Below are 16,474 nucleotides of genomic sequence, written 5' to 3'. Positions count from 1 at the left end.
GCCCGTCCTGGGCCCGCGGGGTGCTGGCAGCATGGGTACTGCCCTCAGGAGCTCATCTTCTAATAGGGGCAGAGCTATGGACAAGTCAGTCATGAGCAAGTGAGAAAAAGCCAAGTTTAGGGCCTGCAAGCCAGGAAAGGCTTTCTGGAGGAGGTGACACCTGAGCGGACCTGAGAGGAGACCTAAAGTCTAGTGGCAGAACAATTTGTGCAGGAGCCCAGAGGGATCCACAAAGCACTTTGGGCCAGGAGAGCAGTGTGTGATGGGTGTGGAGGAGGGGACGAGGGGGAGGCATTGGGCCACCTAAGACCTCAGGTCCAAGCCAGGATGTGGGACCTTGCCTTGAGGTCATTGAGAAGCTTCCTGAGACTCGTGGTGGTAGTAAACATGACCAGCTTTGTGTTCTAGAAGAAGGACGGGATGCCCAGTGAAGGAGAGGGGAGGACAGGAGTAGGCGCAGAGGTAACAGAAGAGACCTTGGAATGTGCCCATGGTGAGGGCCCTGTACCGTCAGCCCCAGGAGACCCCAGATCCCGTGCAGCTGCTCAATCCCTCGAGTGGGGCTGGAGTCTCACAGCCAGGGGCAGGGGTGACAGGGCAGATCAGATCTCTCCCTTCTCCAGACCTCAGCTTCCACCCCTGTCCAGGGATGCATGGGAGGGCACTGGGGGAAGCAGAGACTGCTGACCGGCAGACCCTGCATCCCGAGGGCCCCAGACTCAGTGGCCAAGCAGCACGTCCATGGCCATGGTGCTGGCATGGCATTATTTACAGTGCATGCTGAAGCTGGGGCTGCCGCCACCCCGAAACCCACCAGAGACTCGGCGCCTTCCCGCTAAATGTCACGCAGCGCTTATAGGATGTGGCATTTAGAAAATCACCACTCACAGCCCTGCACGTCCCACTTAAATACTGTAATGAGAATCAACTAATATCACGGCGTAAATAATGCTCCAGGCCAGCCCAACTCACAAGCCTCGGTGGGCTGGAGGGAGTGGGGGGTCATATGCTGGGGGAGTCTGGGCTGGGAGCCTGGGGCAGCTCACCCGGCGGGAGGCCCCTCTCCTGGCAAGGCATGGAGCTTTGGGAGAGCCTCCCAGCTGTGACTGTCCCACTGTGGGCGGTGCCCAGACCCAGTCCCAGCTCTGCTGGGTGACCTTGGGCAAGTTCCTGAGCCCCTCTCAGCTCCGTCCCTCGGCTGGTGCTCACTGATGCCGTTAGAGCAGGTTAGGAGCTTGGACTTTCTAGGCAGAAGGCCTGGCGCTGGGCTGTGACTCTGCCCCTCACTATCTATGATACAGCGTTCAGTTTCCTCTTCAGTGAGAGGGGTGCAGTCACCCCTGCGTAGGGCTCAGCACGGGCTCAGGTCCGGTCTCCTCCTACCCCACGTCCCCTTGCCCAGGCCCAGACTGCATCCCGAGTCAGCCCGTCTTCCCTCTGCCAGCAAGGCTGCCCTGACGCAGGGACCCGCCTGTCACTGCTTTGGGGAAAGATGGCTGCTCTCGAGCAAAATGCCCCTGGACAAAAACCCGGGACTCGGGTTATTGGTGTGTGTGTCACTGCTGCGCCCCGCCCGCCTGGCTCCAGGAGGCCCCCCGGGCCGGGGTGGGGTGGGGTGGGCTGGGACGTTGATCTGAACTGTGGACAGGATGTGCTCCTAGTTTCCTGGACCTTTGGTTCCTGACTGCTCACTCAGTGCCGCCTGGGTGGTTTGGGGCGTTTTATTGTGTTTTCAGGAGCATTAACTATGTTTTCTCAGGCAGTGAAGTAGGTGCATGCCTGTTGAAACTGGGGGGTCCATCTGAGGATATCAGGCCTATTTCCTGGGGATTCTGGCCACATTTGAGAACGATCACGTGCGCTGAGATTTGCCAGCCCTGAGGAGGTGGGGGCAGCTGTGATTTATCCACCAAGCATGTCTTGATGTCCCCACACTGAGCCAGGCTGTGGCAAGGGACAGAGAGAAGCCACGCCAGGCTGTTCCTACAAGGCGCTCCCTGTCCAGCAGGGAAGGAGACAGACGTGTGTCCAGGCCCCATTCAGCAAAGCCGTCTGGCCATCCACTCTGGGCTAGGCCTGTCCTGCCCTCAGGGAACTTGCCACTGGGTGGGGGTGTGGACAGGGACCCCAGAACACGATCGGGGCTGACATAGAGGTGTGGACACAGGGCCATGCACCCTGGGCTAGGCGCTACCTACCCGGTCTCTTGGCCCCTCACCTCGGCCTGCCCACCTATGTGTCCCCCCTCCCCCCCAGTACTTCAAGAAGCAGAAGCGGCTCATCCCCGAGAGGACGGTGTGGAAGTACTTCGTGCAGCTGTGCAGCGCCGTGGAGCACATGCATTCCCGCCGAGTGATGCACCGAGGTGCGTACTGCCTGCCCGCCCGGGCCTTGGGCGTCCCTGAGGAAGTCCGACCACTCCGTGTTGCCCGGCCTAGCTGGTGTCGAGCATCTTGTCTGTCTTTCATGGGGTCAGCGGATGGGCATGTGCATGGCCCTGGGCCCCACAGCACACACATCTCGTGCCTCATGTCAAGGGCCCTCCCTATGGTGGGTGTACCCAAAGCAGGACATTACATCACCCCAGGGAACAGGGGCCACGCTCGGTACGCCATGGCCAGCCCCCAGCACCATCCTGAGGGCAGCACAGAGCGGGCTGCAGCAAGGATGAGGGGACGGGCTGGCTAGGGAGACCACCCGGTCGTAGCCAGCTCTTCCAGGACGGGAGAAGTGTCCCGGAAAAGGGAACTTTTAATATGGGCTTTGAAGTCTTAGTAGGAGTTCGCCAGGCAAAGGAAATGAGACACCTACAAAGGAATGTTTTCCAAAAGTTGCTGTCATCCCGAGTGGTGGGGAGGAAGCCTGCCGGGTGCTCTGCGGTGGGCCCCTCGCTGCTGCCTGCAGCCTGCAGCCCTCCCCCGCTCCCGCAGTGCCCCCTGCGCACCAGGCGTGGCCCTTGCCCCTGGGGAGCAGCGCGCATTACCTCCCATGTCGCTTCCCTGACTTGTTCCATGAGTTCTCAGAGCCGCTGCTTTGTGCTCGATTCTGTGCCCGGCACAAGGAGATAGCTTTTGAAAAGGAACCAACAGCACAAACATGCCCTCCTAGACCTCACAGCCCTGTGAAGTAGGTCAAGTTAGACCCGTGTATAGGGGAGGAAACCGAGGCTGTGTTTCCCAAGGGCCCACAGTGGGGCAGAGATGGGGCCTTGCTCTGAGGGAGCAGGGCTGAAGGCTGGGTCCCCTGCCACCTGAGGGGCCCTGCCCCACTCGCCAACCCAAGCGGCTTCCTCTGTCCCTCTGATCCCACACTGACCCCTTTCTCCTTCCGCTGCAGACATCAAGCCTGCCAACGTGTTCATCACAGCCACGGGCGTCGTGAAGCTCGGTGACCTTGGCCTGGGCCGCTTCTTCAGTTCCGAGACCACCGCGGCCCACTCCCTAGGTAAGGGGGCCTGTCCACGCCCCATCAGCCCCCAGTCCCGGGGACCACGGGGGAGACGTGAACAATCTCCCCACAGGGCCTTTGGTTAGTGAGCACAGGAAAGCGCCTTCTTGAGCCCTAAACTTGACTCGCCTCTTCAGAACAGTGACCCAAATGGAGTAAACCACGACGAGAGGGGTCCTTGGAGCATCCTTGCACCACCTTGCTCCTTCCAGGAAGGGGTGACCGAGCCGAGTGTGGGGGAGTGTCTGTGTCGTGGCCCGTGGGGGTCGTTTGTCTTTCTCGTTGGTGCGTAGTGCTCCTCCTTGGGTGCGCACACTCAGTCCATTCCTCTTGCGTGGGGGGGGGGGCATTTGAGCCGTGTCCAGGCTTTGTCTTTTAAGCAGGCAGTTTTGAGCTGTGGGGGTGGCGTGCTCCCAGGAGGAGGTGGCCTTGTGGCTGGAGTGTGAGGAGAGGAGAGGAGCTGGTGGGGCAAGAAGCCAGTGAGCTGGAGAGCAGGGTCCCCAGGACCCCGGGTGGCAGCTGGGCCAAGTGCCACGCTCAGTGGGCGGGCACCATCCCGGGAATGCAGGAGCGCCGACGGCTGGGTGGGGGAGGAGACTGGATATGTGTGTGTTCCGGGTCCCGGGAAGCAGCATTCAGCATCAGCACCCACGTGCCGGCCACGTAACTGACAGCAAGACTTGGAACAATGGACAATGGAGAATTCTACATTGAACTAGAATAGAGAAGCCAGCAAAGCCTCCCGGGAGATACGGACAGGGGGCCCCCTGTGCATAACAACAAGGCGTGTCAGCGTCTAACTGGGGGCTGTATGGGGACGTTTCAGAGGCAGGCAGGGGCAGCCGCCTTCCCCGGAGCCAGTTCTCGGCTTTTTGGGGCAACGTTTGCAGGGAAGGTGCTCCCGGGCTCCCCTCCCTGTGTGCCTGTCAACACCTCAGCACCTCCCTTGAAAATCCCTCCGTTGTCCAGTCTCCGCCGCACTCCACGGCCCCAGCCCGTGTCTCCTGTCCCCTGCCTGCGGCACGCCATGCGCACACACAGCATCTGGTGACGGCGGAGGTGCTTTCTGGAAAACACACTTTCCTAGTGGAAACTGTCCCATTCATGCAGGTCTCAATGGCTTCGGGGCTGTTGGGTACAGCACGCCATCAGGGGAAATGTGCCAATGCTCGAGATCAACAGCTCTGAGCTGCTTAGGAGTGTGAGTGTGTGAGTGCATGCGTGTGTGTATGTGCGTGCATGTGTGTATGTGAGTGTGCACGTGTGTGAGGTGTGTGCGTGCATGTAGGTGCAATTATGAGTGAGGATTATGAGTGTATATGTGTGCATGTGTGGAAATGTGAGTGTGTGTGTACTGTGTGTGTTTGTGTGTGCTTGGGGGCTGTTGTGAAATTCTGCTCCATCTGACCCTGGCATTGACCGGGTACTTTGCTGGTCTTCTGGGAGCTCAAATGGAGATGACCCTCCATCCTACGAGTTGATGACACTTCATTCACACCCCAAACAGTCAACAAGGAATCTGATTCCCAGAGAGCTTGAGCAACTTCTGAGTCCAGGAGGGACGGGCCACACTGCGCGTGCAGCCCTCGCGTGTCACGGCCATGCTGTTTCTGTGCCAGGCTCGGGGCCTGGGGAGACAGCGCAGGGCCTTCCCCCGAGCTCGGCCACCGGCTCGCTCCTGGGGGGACACCTTGTCTTTCCCCATCCCGTCAGGCCCTTCTATTTGTGACAACCAGTGTGGCTGTCAGTTTGGGACCGTTTACCTCTCTGGTTTAAGAGCTTCAAAAAGGCCAGAAACTCCAGAGAAACCGTCAAAGGGAAGAGTTAAAGCCACTGCCTCCTGTCCCCTGTCAGTCAGGTCCCAGCCCTCCCCCGTCCCGCTGGGGAGAAGACTGTGGTACTCGTCAGAGCCTGTTAAGATCACATCATTAGGAACGGGCAGAAATATGGGCTCTGCCGACAGCGTGAGTTCATCGACTTGACTGCTGTACTTATTATATTAATGAGAAGGGATTGGAACCTGGGGAAAGGCCGCTCCTGTAAGCTGGGCTCTTCCCAAGGCTGATGGGGCGTGGTGGGTGGAAGGAGCCCTCCTGGGGTCACAGTGACAATCTCAGAACAGAGGGTGACAGTGCAGAGTCAAAGCCGGGGACCTGAAGTCTTCAAGAGGCGGGAGAAAGACCCTCCCTGCTCCCGAGCGAGATTCTGCAAGCAGCCAAGTCTTGCACGCACGTTAGTTGGGGAGAGATTTTTGAAGTCACTGCGGTTGGATCGTGACTCAAGGAGGATGCAGGGGGTGGGGGCCCCTTCTCGCCGGGCATGGGTATGAATTATGCATCTGTGCGCACCTACTATGTGGGGCTGCTGTGATGGCAGCCACGTTGCCCCGGCAACCGCCTCCTCTCCAGCGCTGCTGACCCACTGCTACGGCTTATGCACATCCCATCTCCCCCTGCCGTGCCCTCCCCAGCCCCCTCCCTGCCTCTGTATTTGCTAACACGAGGCTGGCATGAAAGGGCATTAGTCATGCCATGGCCGGGCTGACAGGTGCGGTACCCAGTGGTGGCAGAGCGGCTGCCTCGGTGTCAGGCATAGGAGCCGTAATTAGAGCGAGGAACAGAATGAGCGTCAGACGAATTACCAGGCAGCAGATCATATTTGTCAGGAAGGATTGCATACATAAAAATTAAGTGACAGTACACGCCGGCGTAATGAAAGAAAAATGAAAGATTTGCCTATACACAGCTCACAAGCTACAAGCATGTGTCTCGCTCCAAGCAACGGCAGCAGCTGCAAGACAAATCGCAGGGCTGGGAGAGCAGGCCCGGCTCCTCAGCAGCCGTGACAGGGCGGCCTTGGGCTGGGGTCAGGGCGGGAGCGAGGCCGGCTCACACCCAGGGCCGGCAGGGCCTCACACCGCCTCCCCGTCCCGTTGGGAGGGACCCCTGTCCGGTTTCGGGGTCAGGGCCGGCCTTCCCAGGTCAGCAACCCCTGGCCGGGCTCCGGGGTGTACATCCCTTCTTTCCCCCTTCCCTAGAGTGGGTACGGAGGGCATGAGGTTAGGCAGCCTTTCCTGCTGTCGGGGGCCCCCAGACTGGTGAGGGGACAGACACGGTCAGTCCCAGAGGGGCGTGGTGTGGGGGCGGGGGGCGCCGTCTCCTGAGGGCCCACCGTGTGCAGGCACTGTGCTCAGCTCTGGGACGAAACCAGGGCCGTGGGACTGTCTCGGCCCCTCCCAAGGGGCCCTGTACTTCAGTTTTCTGTCGTCACTGAACTCACCAAAGAGTTAACAAAGAAGGTGAGGCTTACACGAGGTTTGAAAAAGGAAGGGAGATGAGGGGATGAGCTCAGAGAAGGTGTAGTGATTAGTGAAACTATAGATACAGATAACAGGACAGCAAATCCCACAGGGAAGGGGGGAGGGGAACAAAGGAGGTATAAATAGAGACACGGGGTGGGGGGTGAGGGTGTTATATTCAGTGGGGCACTTGAATCCATGTAAACACAATAAATTAAAATTAATAAAAGTTTAAAAAAATAAAATAATTTAAAAATATCATCTTATCCAGGCTTATTATCTCCATTTGACAGATGAGGAAACTGAGGCTCAGAGAAGGGAAGGAGGTTCTGGAGCCCTAGGCATGCTGGTTCCTCTCCAGACACAAGCCCACGTGCTGGGAAGTGGGCTTGGGTCCTGACAAGCTCTCCGGGTGCAGGGACACCCAGGGCAGTAATAACTTGGGGGAAAAACCCATCCAACCTCACAGCCGTGGGCCGTGTGGGACCTGGGGCTTATCCTGAGCCACAGGGAAGCGGGATGGAGCCTCCTCCCCTTGTCGAGTGCCAGGACCCCCACGAGCGGGCCCATGCCTGGTATCAGTCGGGCCCCGTGGAACTTTGCCAGGCAGGTCGATGGTCCTCGTGGCCAGGCATCCCGGGAGACCCTGTCAGTGTGGTTACAGAGCAGACGTGTTTCCGAGCCTGCTCCCATCCATCCCAGCAGCCCAGGACGCCTGGGAACAATGGCCTAGAAACCTGTTTCGGCAGGTAGATCCCAGGTTCTGAGTGCTGACACCTGGGTAGGAGGAGGTCATGGGAGGTCACACCTATGCAGCCAGGGGTGCCTGCCTCGTCTGCAGCATCCCTGGCATTTTTAGGGACAAAACTGTTAGAACAAGACAATCCGATGCTAGAGAGCATCTCAAGGGGAGAGCGAGTGAAGACTTGATTGGGCCGAGGGTGCAGCCTATGCTTGTCTGTCTGCTCATTCGCTCAAGGGTTTGTGCCAGGCCCTGGCCACTCGCTGGGAAGGCCCTGTCCTCTGGAACTTACAGGCTGGGGCTGGAAATTCATTTAGGTTTCATCAAGAACCAAGCACTGTTCCAATAGTTACATCCCAGGTATTGGCTCATCTGGTACTTCAGACACCTGGGCTGGGAGTCACCACAGAGCAGGTCATCAGAGGAAGAAGCCCAGGTGCAGTGGGGGGAGGGGTGCGATGCCAGTGTGGTGGGCGAGGGTGAGGGTGAGACGTGGGCATAGCTCAGGTTTCCATCCGGGACTCCCTGAGCCATCTCGGGTAAGACCCTGATCCCTGGAAACCCAGTGCTGTGTAGAGTCCGAGAATGGAGCCTCCCAATCTTCACGTCTGTCAGAGACACTCGGTGTGGGAACTAGAACCAGGCAGATATTTGTACGAATGTAAACATTCTGAAATTAAGTCAATGCTAATAAAAGTGCAATGTTTTTTTCCATGTTGCTGCTTCTTCTGAAGGTTGTGTATAGCTCGGATGGGGTCGGCTGGTAATTAATTTCAGGAGGGCTTGATGATAAACAGTGACACAGGTGAGCCTGGTGTGTGCGTGCGTGCGTGCGTGTGTGTGTGTGCGTGTGCGTGTGTGTTGTGGGGAACAGGGACAGTCTAGAAAGGCCATGAATGCCAGGCTGAGGACCTGGCCTTTCTCCTTTGGGGGCTGAGGAATCAGCCAGGCCTGGGGGACATGGCCTCTGCTTTGGTGAGTAGGGGAGAGATGGGCAGGACAGGAGGGCCTGTCAGTTGTCCAGGTAAATGAGGGCAGCGGCAGGGTCAGAGGGGAGGGGAGACCCCAGGATGTGAGGCCTCCCGTCATTATTGGAGGTGGGTCACAGAGAGACCCAAATGCAGCTCACACTGCCCGACACCAAGGAAGCTGGTCTCCGGGTTTCAGAGCCTTGTTGGTTCCTGCCCCGCTCTCCGCCCAGGGTTTGTGGGCAGCCAGGCCTTGCCCGAGCCTTTCATCCTGCAGAGGGTTGTTCTGTCCCCATTTCCCAGGTGGGACACCAGGGCTCCGAAGTGTTGGGGGAAGGGCCCCAGGGACCATGAGTTCAGCCTCTCCATTTCGCCAATGAGGAAACGGAGGCTAAGAGGGAAAAGCCCCTTCTCCGCTGGTGAGGGGTTGAAGCAGGTCAGGCCCACTGCGTGCGGCTCCCAGTCGGTCCTGGCCCAACCCAGGCTGTCCAGCCCTCGGGAGGCCCCAGCCCCGCCTGGCCCGTGGATGCTGGGGTGACCCCCTGTTTCTCCAGCCGTTCCCACCACCGCCATGCAGGGAAGAAGTGCAGCCCACGGACACCAGCCTCTCTTCATGTGAAATCTCTGCCTTTTTCATAGCTAATGAACATGTTTCAAACACCACCAGCATTTCAAACCACGCCAAGTTTGTTTTGACAGGAGAGGCGCATCTCGGGGAAGCGGGGCCCCTTTAATCAGCCTCCGCTTTGAGGTCCCCAGTTCTCCTCTGATATCTGCGGGGTTTGAAATCTGGGCGTTCTAGGGAAAGACGCAGGAAGGTCAGGGTTTCTTAGGCTCCTCTTTCATATGCAGAGCTTGGGCCCCCACTGTGAGCAGGGAGGGTGGCGGCTGGCTGGTCTGATGGGGATGTTGCTGGAAGGGGATTTGAGGCGCAGGCTGTTCACTCCTGTCTGAGCATCTCTGTCAGACTGTGCCACTGCCCTGCTGCCCAGGTGCCCACAGAAGACCCCGGGGCAGGACAAGAGCCACCCACTGGTCTTCAGGGGACCTCCTCTTGCCAGCTCCTCCCACTCTTCCCCAGAATCTCCGCTCCCCCTACCCGGGGTTTGGGGACATATCCCCCAGGGCCCGCTGCAAGCTTGGAGCCGCTTTGAAGTCTCTCATCTTATCTTGAAAACTCATGCAAGTTGTGCATTATGCTTCACAATGTTTGAGGACTTGTCAGTATAAAAATTGGGTTTTACAGACTTATTCCCAGGGAGCTCTGGCAAAACAGGAGGGGGTACTGTGTTCACCCCCTGCAGCTCTGTGCACCCCTAAAACAAGTTGAGGACCCTTCTGATAAGGCAACTTTAAGACTCACAGTCTCCTAGGTTTGGGGACTGGAGACGCTGCCCCAAGGCATGGGCCCCAGTGCCCATCAGGGACAGCCCAAACTTCCCTCAGCTGATACTTTATAAATTCATGTGTTCCACAGATGTCTCTGAGCGTCTGAAGGGCCGGCAGGTGGGCGAGGCTCTGCACGGGCACTTTATAAATTCATGTGTTCCACAGATGTCTCTGAGCGTCTGAAGGGCCGGCAGGTGGGCGAGGCTCTGCACGGGCCCCCTCAGACTGTAACGCTCACGGACCTCCCGGGAGCTTATGCAAGACGTGGGCGTTCACATTCCAGCCCTGGAGATTCTGACCCCACGGTCAGGGGTAGGGCACGGAGCCAGAGACTTAGCAAGCTCGTCCAGGGGATTTGGCTGTGGCTGCTGATCAATCCAGCCTTTCCTGGATCAACTGGCTCCTTTTGGACACTTCCTGGGACAGGCAGCTCATTACCTCCCAATGGGCCCACTCCTGGGAGGGCCCAGCACAACATCAGAGCTCAGTTAACGTTAGATACAGATGGATCAATGGGCAGACTAAGGATGGATGGGTGGGCGGGTAATGGATGGGCAATTATGGATGGATGGGTGGATGGATGGATGGGTGGATGGGTGGATGGAGGATGGACTATTGAATGGAAGGATGGATGGCGTCTGCAGCACTGGCGTCTTAGAAGAAAGTCCAGATTGCATATGGGTGTTTGCCTTTTGTCCCTCACCCCAGCAGCGAGTAGGGTAAAAGGAGGAAGAGCAGTGAAGACAGGACGGGGTGGACAGTAGAGAGAAAGGGGTGAGGTGCTCCCTGCTCTCTCCGTGGGCCCCAAGGCGCTCACCACAGGCAGGGCTGAGGCAGGGCCCCGGAGCCCAGGCAGAGGGAGAAAGTGGTGACTGAACAGAGGGACAAGCCCAGTGTTCTCACTGAGTGGCTGGCTCTCACTGGCCGGGGTGGGAAGGGGTCACGGAGCTCCCCAGGAGACGAAGGGAGGAGCCTGTGAAAGGCGCAGAGGTGGGGCTGGGGGCGGGCCAGGCACACACAGCCCTCACTTGCGGACAGGCCTGACCACCCTGCGGGTCCTCTCTTCCCGAGACCCTCCTGCAGACATGCAGGCAGATTTAAACAAGCAGAGGACAAGACGGAGGGCATAAGAGGGGTCAGGGCCTCCCTGCACTGCCAGCCAGGCAGGGGCTTGGCCATGGGTCCGAGGGGTGCCGCGCAGCCAGACAGTGGACCCTGCTGCCCGTCACTGAGGACAGGGCGCCAAGCTCCTCCTCCCCACCGCCCCTGCTGTCTCTGTGCGCCATCAGCCCCACGGGCCGTTCAGTGTGGGAGACGGTTCTCACCTCACAGGCACATCCAACCACAGCACCCCGAGCGCTGGAATCACTTACAGTTTGATCTGAGAACAGTTTGGATGTCGCCCTGTGATTTGGTTATGACAAGTCACCCATTTCACACTCGCCTGTTCATTGTCATTTTGCTCCCTCGTGACCAGAATGTACAAGAGGCTGCTACCGGAAGTCAGTTTGCTTATAGAGTCCCACACGGAGTCGCACGTTGACTGACAGCTCTTTCTGCTGAATAGCAATTAGCCCCCTGACTGCAGCCCTAAAATATGCATGGGATGACACAGCCCTCAAACCACGTGTTTCAGTGATGGCTGCTGTCCTTGTTCAGGAATTATTGCCATCAAAGGGTGCTCGGTGTTCTGATAAAGCAATAATGTGGCAGTCCCTCGTGGGCAGCCGTCAGTTAAGGAAACGGTGCATTAGGCTGCAAGAAAAAAGTGTGAACACTGACATGTGCTATCTGATAACATGCAGTTGTGGTTCATTGACTCAGTGAGTCGATGGTTATCAGGCGCCCGCCATGACCTGTGCCCTGGTCCTGGGCAGGGCGCTGGAATGCTTTGGTAAACAAGGTGCTGCCCGGGAAACCTGAAACGGGTTTCCAACACTTCGCAGCCTCTACGGGTCTGTGTGACAGACTTCCTCATACGTCGCCAGTGAGATGAGACCAACAAGAAGATCAAGTTTCCAAGTGTAAAGAAAGGACTCCTTGATTTTGAGATTACGAGTTTTCTATTCTAGGGTTAAACTGTCTTTCTTGTTAAAATAACAGCGACACTAAAAGGGTAGTTAGGGTTTTGTGTTTCTTAAACACCTCAACTTGGCAACATGTAGTTGCCCTGAAACAGGTCTGGCTCGTGAAACCCCCAAACCTAGACCCCTGCTTTGAGGGCGCCAAGTCCAGCCGCGGAAAGGCCTGTCCTCACAGGGTCATAAGCCACATCTCAGACTCAGCCTCTGCCTCGCTGGACTTCAGCTTCCTTCACAGACTCTGGCCAGAGCAGCGGCCACTGTCACATGCACATGGTACCTCCCGGCTAGGGAAAATGTCCTCTGTATAGCAGCCTTTAAAATTCTGTCCTAAAGCCTCCAGAACAATCACCCTCCAAATGAACTGAGATCAGAGTCTCAGGTTACAGACCTCTAGTTACAGATCCAGATTCCTGGGCCCCTCCTCAGCTCTGCCTAATCAGCCCCTCTGCCATAGCTTGCCTACCTCTGGTGGTGGGGAGCTCACCTCCTCTCAGGGGTCCTCCCATCTTTGCAGTGCCAAATCTTCACAAGCGTGTCCCGTCTGCTTTATTCAGTTGAGGTGTGATATAGGTACAGTAAAGCTCCCTTGAGCCTATTTTTTTTACAGAGACAGATAGACAGGAATGGAGAGAGATGAGAAGCATCAATCGTCAGTTTTTCGTTGCGACACCTTAGTTCAGCGGTTCTCAACCTGTGGGTCACGACCCTGGCGGGGGTCGAACGACCAAAACACAGGGGTCGCCTAAAGCCATCAGAAAATACATATTTATTATACAATACATTTTTACAATACATTTTTAAATAAAATATGTATTTCCGATGGCTTTAGGCGACCCCTGTGTTTTGGTCGTTCGACCCCCACCGGGGTCGCGACCCACAGATTGAGAACCGCTGCCTTAGTTATTCATTGATTGCTTTCTCATATGTGCCTTGACCGTGGGCCTTCAGCAGACCAAGTAACCCCTTGCTCGAGCCAGCAACCTTGGGTCCAAGCTGGTGATCTTTGTTCAAACCAGATGAGCTTGCGCTCAAGCTGGCAACCTCGGGGTCTCGAAACTGGGTCCTTCGTGTCCCAGTCTGACACTATCCACTGCACCACTGCCTGGTCAGGCTTTCTTGTTCTTGATAAAAATGGAATCATAGTGTCTGCTCTTTTGTGCCAGGCTGCTTTCACTCGCCATTGTGGCTATGAGATTGATCCACGTGGTGGCATCTACCTGAGGTTTGTTCGTTCTTGTTCATGGCTGTTTAGTATTCCATCGTGGGAGTAAACCACATTATCGATCTATCCATTCTACTGTCAATTGGCATTTGTTTCTGGTTTCTGGCTATAACAAATAAAGCCACGTTGCACATTTTCGACCGTATCTCGATGGACAGGGCACTCATTTCTCTGGGGCATATACCTAGGAGCAGAATTGCTGGGTTCTAGTGTCAGCCATGTTCAGTCACACAGTTCTCCATCATGGCTGTGCCATGTGTGAGAGTCCCGGCCTCGGTTCATCTCAATCTTTCTCACTTCAACCATTCAGGTGAGGGGTGGCAGTACTTCCCTGTGCTTTTAATTTGCATTGCCCTAATGAGCAATGAGAAAAACAACGCCATTCCCTCTGCTCATTGGCCATTAGGATATTCTCTTTGTTGGGTCCATATGCTGAGACTATTTCTTCCCAGGCTGTGCCGTTTAACTCTCTGAGTGGTCTTTTGGTGAACCAAAATTCCTAATTTTAATGAAGCCCAGTTTATCAATCTTTTCTTTGCCGTGTCGTGTCTTTTCTGTTCTGTTTAAGAAATCTCAGCCAACCCCCAATCTGGGCGTGCCAAGTGGTGCCAGCTAAGGGTGGTGGCGAAGAGTTCAGTTTCTGGAGGCGGAAGCTCTGGGTTTGAACTCAGTGCTGCTGCTTTTCTGAATCTCAGTTTCCCCATCTGTAAAATGGGGAAGCCTCTCTGTAGGGCCATGAGGAACACGAATAAGCTAACAAAGGACATGCTCGGTCAGCATTAACAGTAGTGGTTGCTACCCAGAACGTGGCTGCTGCGTCCCACTTCCCTGGGAAGTCGGCAGAAACACCAATCCCCAGGTGCCCAGCCCCCACCCGTGTGGGTCCCTGTCCCCAGGGGCTTTCAGTGCCCTACCAGCATGGAAACCTTCAAGATGGCCCAGCCCTCTCATTTGAAGGAAGAGAGACGGGGGAGGGAAAGGAGCTGCCACGGTCCCCGAGACTGAGTCCAGGCCTTCCCTCAGCCCGCACGCCTCCCCCCGCTCCTGCTCACGCGTCCTGCCCCTGCGCAGAGAATAAGCCCCCACCCCCTTGCTGTGTTTCAGTGGGAACACCGTACTACATGTCACCCGAGCGGATCCATGAGAACGGCTACAACTTCAAGTCCGACATCTGGTCTCTGGGCTGTTTGCTGTATGAGGTGAGCCCTGTGGCCTCTGGTGGGGCCTGTGTGCCGGGTGCCCAGCCCGGCGGGGTGCCCGCCACCAGCTTGGGGTGGAAACCCAGGGGTGGGCGACAGCTACCTGTGGCATGTGTGGCCATTCTGGATGGAGGCACAGTAGGCTCAGACGTGAGACAACATGAACAAACAGATGCCCCACCCATTGTGACCAGCAGGGTGGCCCCAGATGACTGGGGGTTTGGGGAGCACAAGCCACTTTCAGTCATGAGACTGTGACAGAGAGAGGGAGGGAGGCGGGAAGGAGGGAGCGCCGAGCCCTGGAGCCCTGTGTACCTCCACAGTGGTGGCCACACCCCCGCTACCCGGCCCTGGGCCGCCTAGTGCGGCTCCCACGCACTGTGTACCTCCACAGTGGTGGCCACACCCCCGCTTCCCGGCCCTGGGCCGCCTAGTGCGGCTCCCACGCACTGTGTACCTCCACAGTGGTGGCCACACTCCCGCTACCCGGCCCTGGGCCGCCTAGTGCGGCTCCCACGCACTCCACACCCGCTGGCCACGCGGGCCCGGGGCGTGGCCTCCACTGCCCGCCTCCAGCAGGGAAGCCCTGCAGCCGCCACGTCGCCCTGTGTGCAGTGCAGGCTGGCTTCCGTCCAGCGGAAGCCTCAGCTCTGTCCTGCCCTGTGGCTGTTGTCCCTCGTCCAGATGGTTGGGTCCTTATGTTTCCATTCTGCGTTTGGGATTTCCGTGAGCTGCGTCCTGTGAACTGGGAGCGTCTCCAAACATAAACCAGCAGGCACGCAGGCTGACCAGGGCGGCACAGGCGCGTCCCCAGCGCTAGTGGGAGGACGGCAGCTGGCCTCGTGCTCGTACGAAGCCTCCCACACGAGAGCCTCTGTCGAGCTCCCAGAGGCAGATGCAGCCTGAGCCTGTGGCCTCACGGATTCTGGGCCAGGCAGCCCTCCAAGTCCAAGTCCCCGTCTTGGGCACTAAACACCTGCCTAACGAAGCAGTGTCAGCGCTAGTGGCTGCCCAGCGCACAGGCTCTGATGCGCCTGCCGGGGGGTCTTATCTGTCGGCAGTATGTGGGGCCACACGGCTTGCAGCCTGGGAGGGACATGTTGGCAGTGGGAAATCAATGAAACCAATCAGTCGAGTCCTGTGGGCATGGATGTCCTCGGGGACAGTGGGGACTGATCTCAACCTAATGGCCCTGGGCCCCCCCACGGATGGGGACTGTCGTGGCCAGCCCCTCTGGGGGTGCCAGTCGGTGGGGGCTCTGCCCTAGGCTGCCACCCCTCTCCCCACACCCCAGCCCCACGGGAAGCGGATGTTTTCCCAGCAGACGGGGAGGGAGCTGCATCTGAGCCCAGGCTGGGTAATTGGAAGGAAACACCCACAGACACGACTGACTGGAGCTCGCGCCACAGCCTGTGGTGTACTCCAGGGTGCCAGCCTGAAGGGCTGCGATAGAGGCTCCCTACACGCCCAGACCACGTCTGAGGGTCCGCGTGGCCCCCGTGAAGCACACCTGGGCACAGAGCCAGAGAAAGCCTGCCTTCCCCCATGCCCCCGAGGGTGAGGACAAGGACGGGGAGAATCAAAGCCCCTGCTGGCTTCCTGGGGCTGCTGTAAGCCGGTCACCACAAAGGCGATGGCTCCATGCAACATACGGTTCTTCTACCATTCTGGGGGTCAGAAGTCCAAAATCCGTTTCGGTGGACTAAGGACAAGGTGTCGTCAGGGCTGGTTCCTTCTGCCACCAACTTTCCTGGGCTTGTGAGCCCTCACTGTCTCAGCACGCCTCCTCCTCTTCTGTGGTCAGGCCTCCCCCGCCTCCCTCTCATAAGGACACTTGTGGCTACATTTAGGACCCACCGGAATCACCTGGGATAGTAGTCCATCTAGGGATTCTTAGTTTAATCACACCTGCCAGATCCCTTTTGCCATATAAGCTAACACATTCACAGGGCCCAAGGATTGGGTGGAAGAGCTCTTCGGGCCATTATTCAGCCCACCACACCCCCTTACACCTGGGCATCCAGATGTCCACCAAGGACCTCCTGAGGTCACCTAAGACGCTGACGTTGACCATGGCTAGTGAGGAGCTACCACAAAGCACTACACCTGGCCCGTGCCCTCCAGG

General features: G+C 57.6%; 1 protein-coding gene across 4 annotated transcripts in view; it reads left to right on the top strand.

Annotated features, from left to right (window-relative positions):
* Positions 1-16,474, top strand: part of NEK6 (NIMA related kinase 6) — a 75,977-nt gene that overhangs the window by 52,199 nt on the left and 7,304 nt on the right. For all 4 annotated transcript variants that reach the window (XM_066256251.1, XM_066256252.1, XM_066256253.1 and 1 more), the window contains 3 exons: positions 2,257-2,365; positions 3,337-3,444; positions 14,255-14,349. In XM_066256251.1, the coding sequence (XP_066112348.1) occupies positions 2,257-2,365; positions 3,337-3,444; positions 14,255-14,349 (312 nt within the window). The remainder of the gene's footprint in view (positions 1-2,256; positions 2,366-3,336; positions 3,445-14,254; positions 14,350-16,474) is intronic.

The sequence above is a fragment of the Saccopteryx bilineata genome, chromosome 2 (genome assembly GCF_036850765.1).
Source record: "Saccopteryx bilineata isolate mSacBil1 chromosome 2, mSacBil1_pri_phased_curated, whole genome shotgun sequence".
Classification (NCBI taxonomy): domain Eukaryota; kingdom Metazoa; phylum Chordata; class Mammalia; order Chiroptera; family Emballonuridae; genus Saccopteryx; species Saccopteryx bilineata.
The sequence above is the reverse complement of the archived record's forward strand: the minus strand, read 5'-3'. Positions and strand labels throughout refer to the sequence as shown.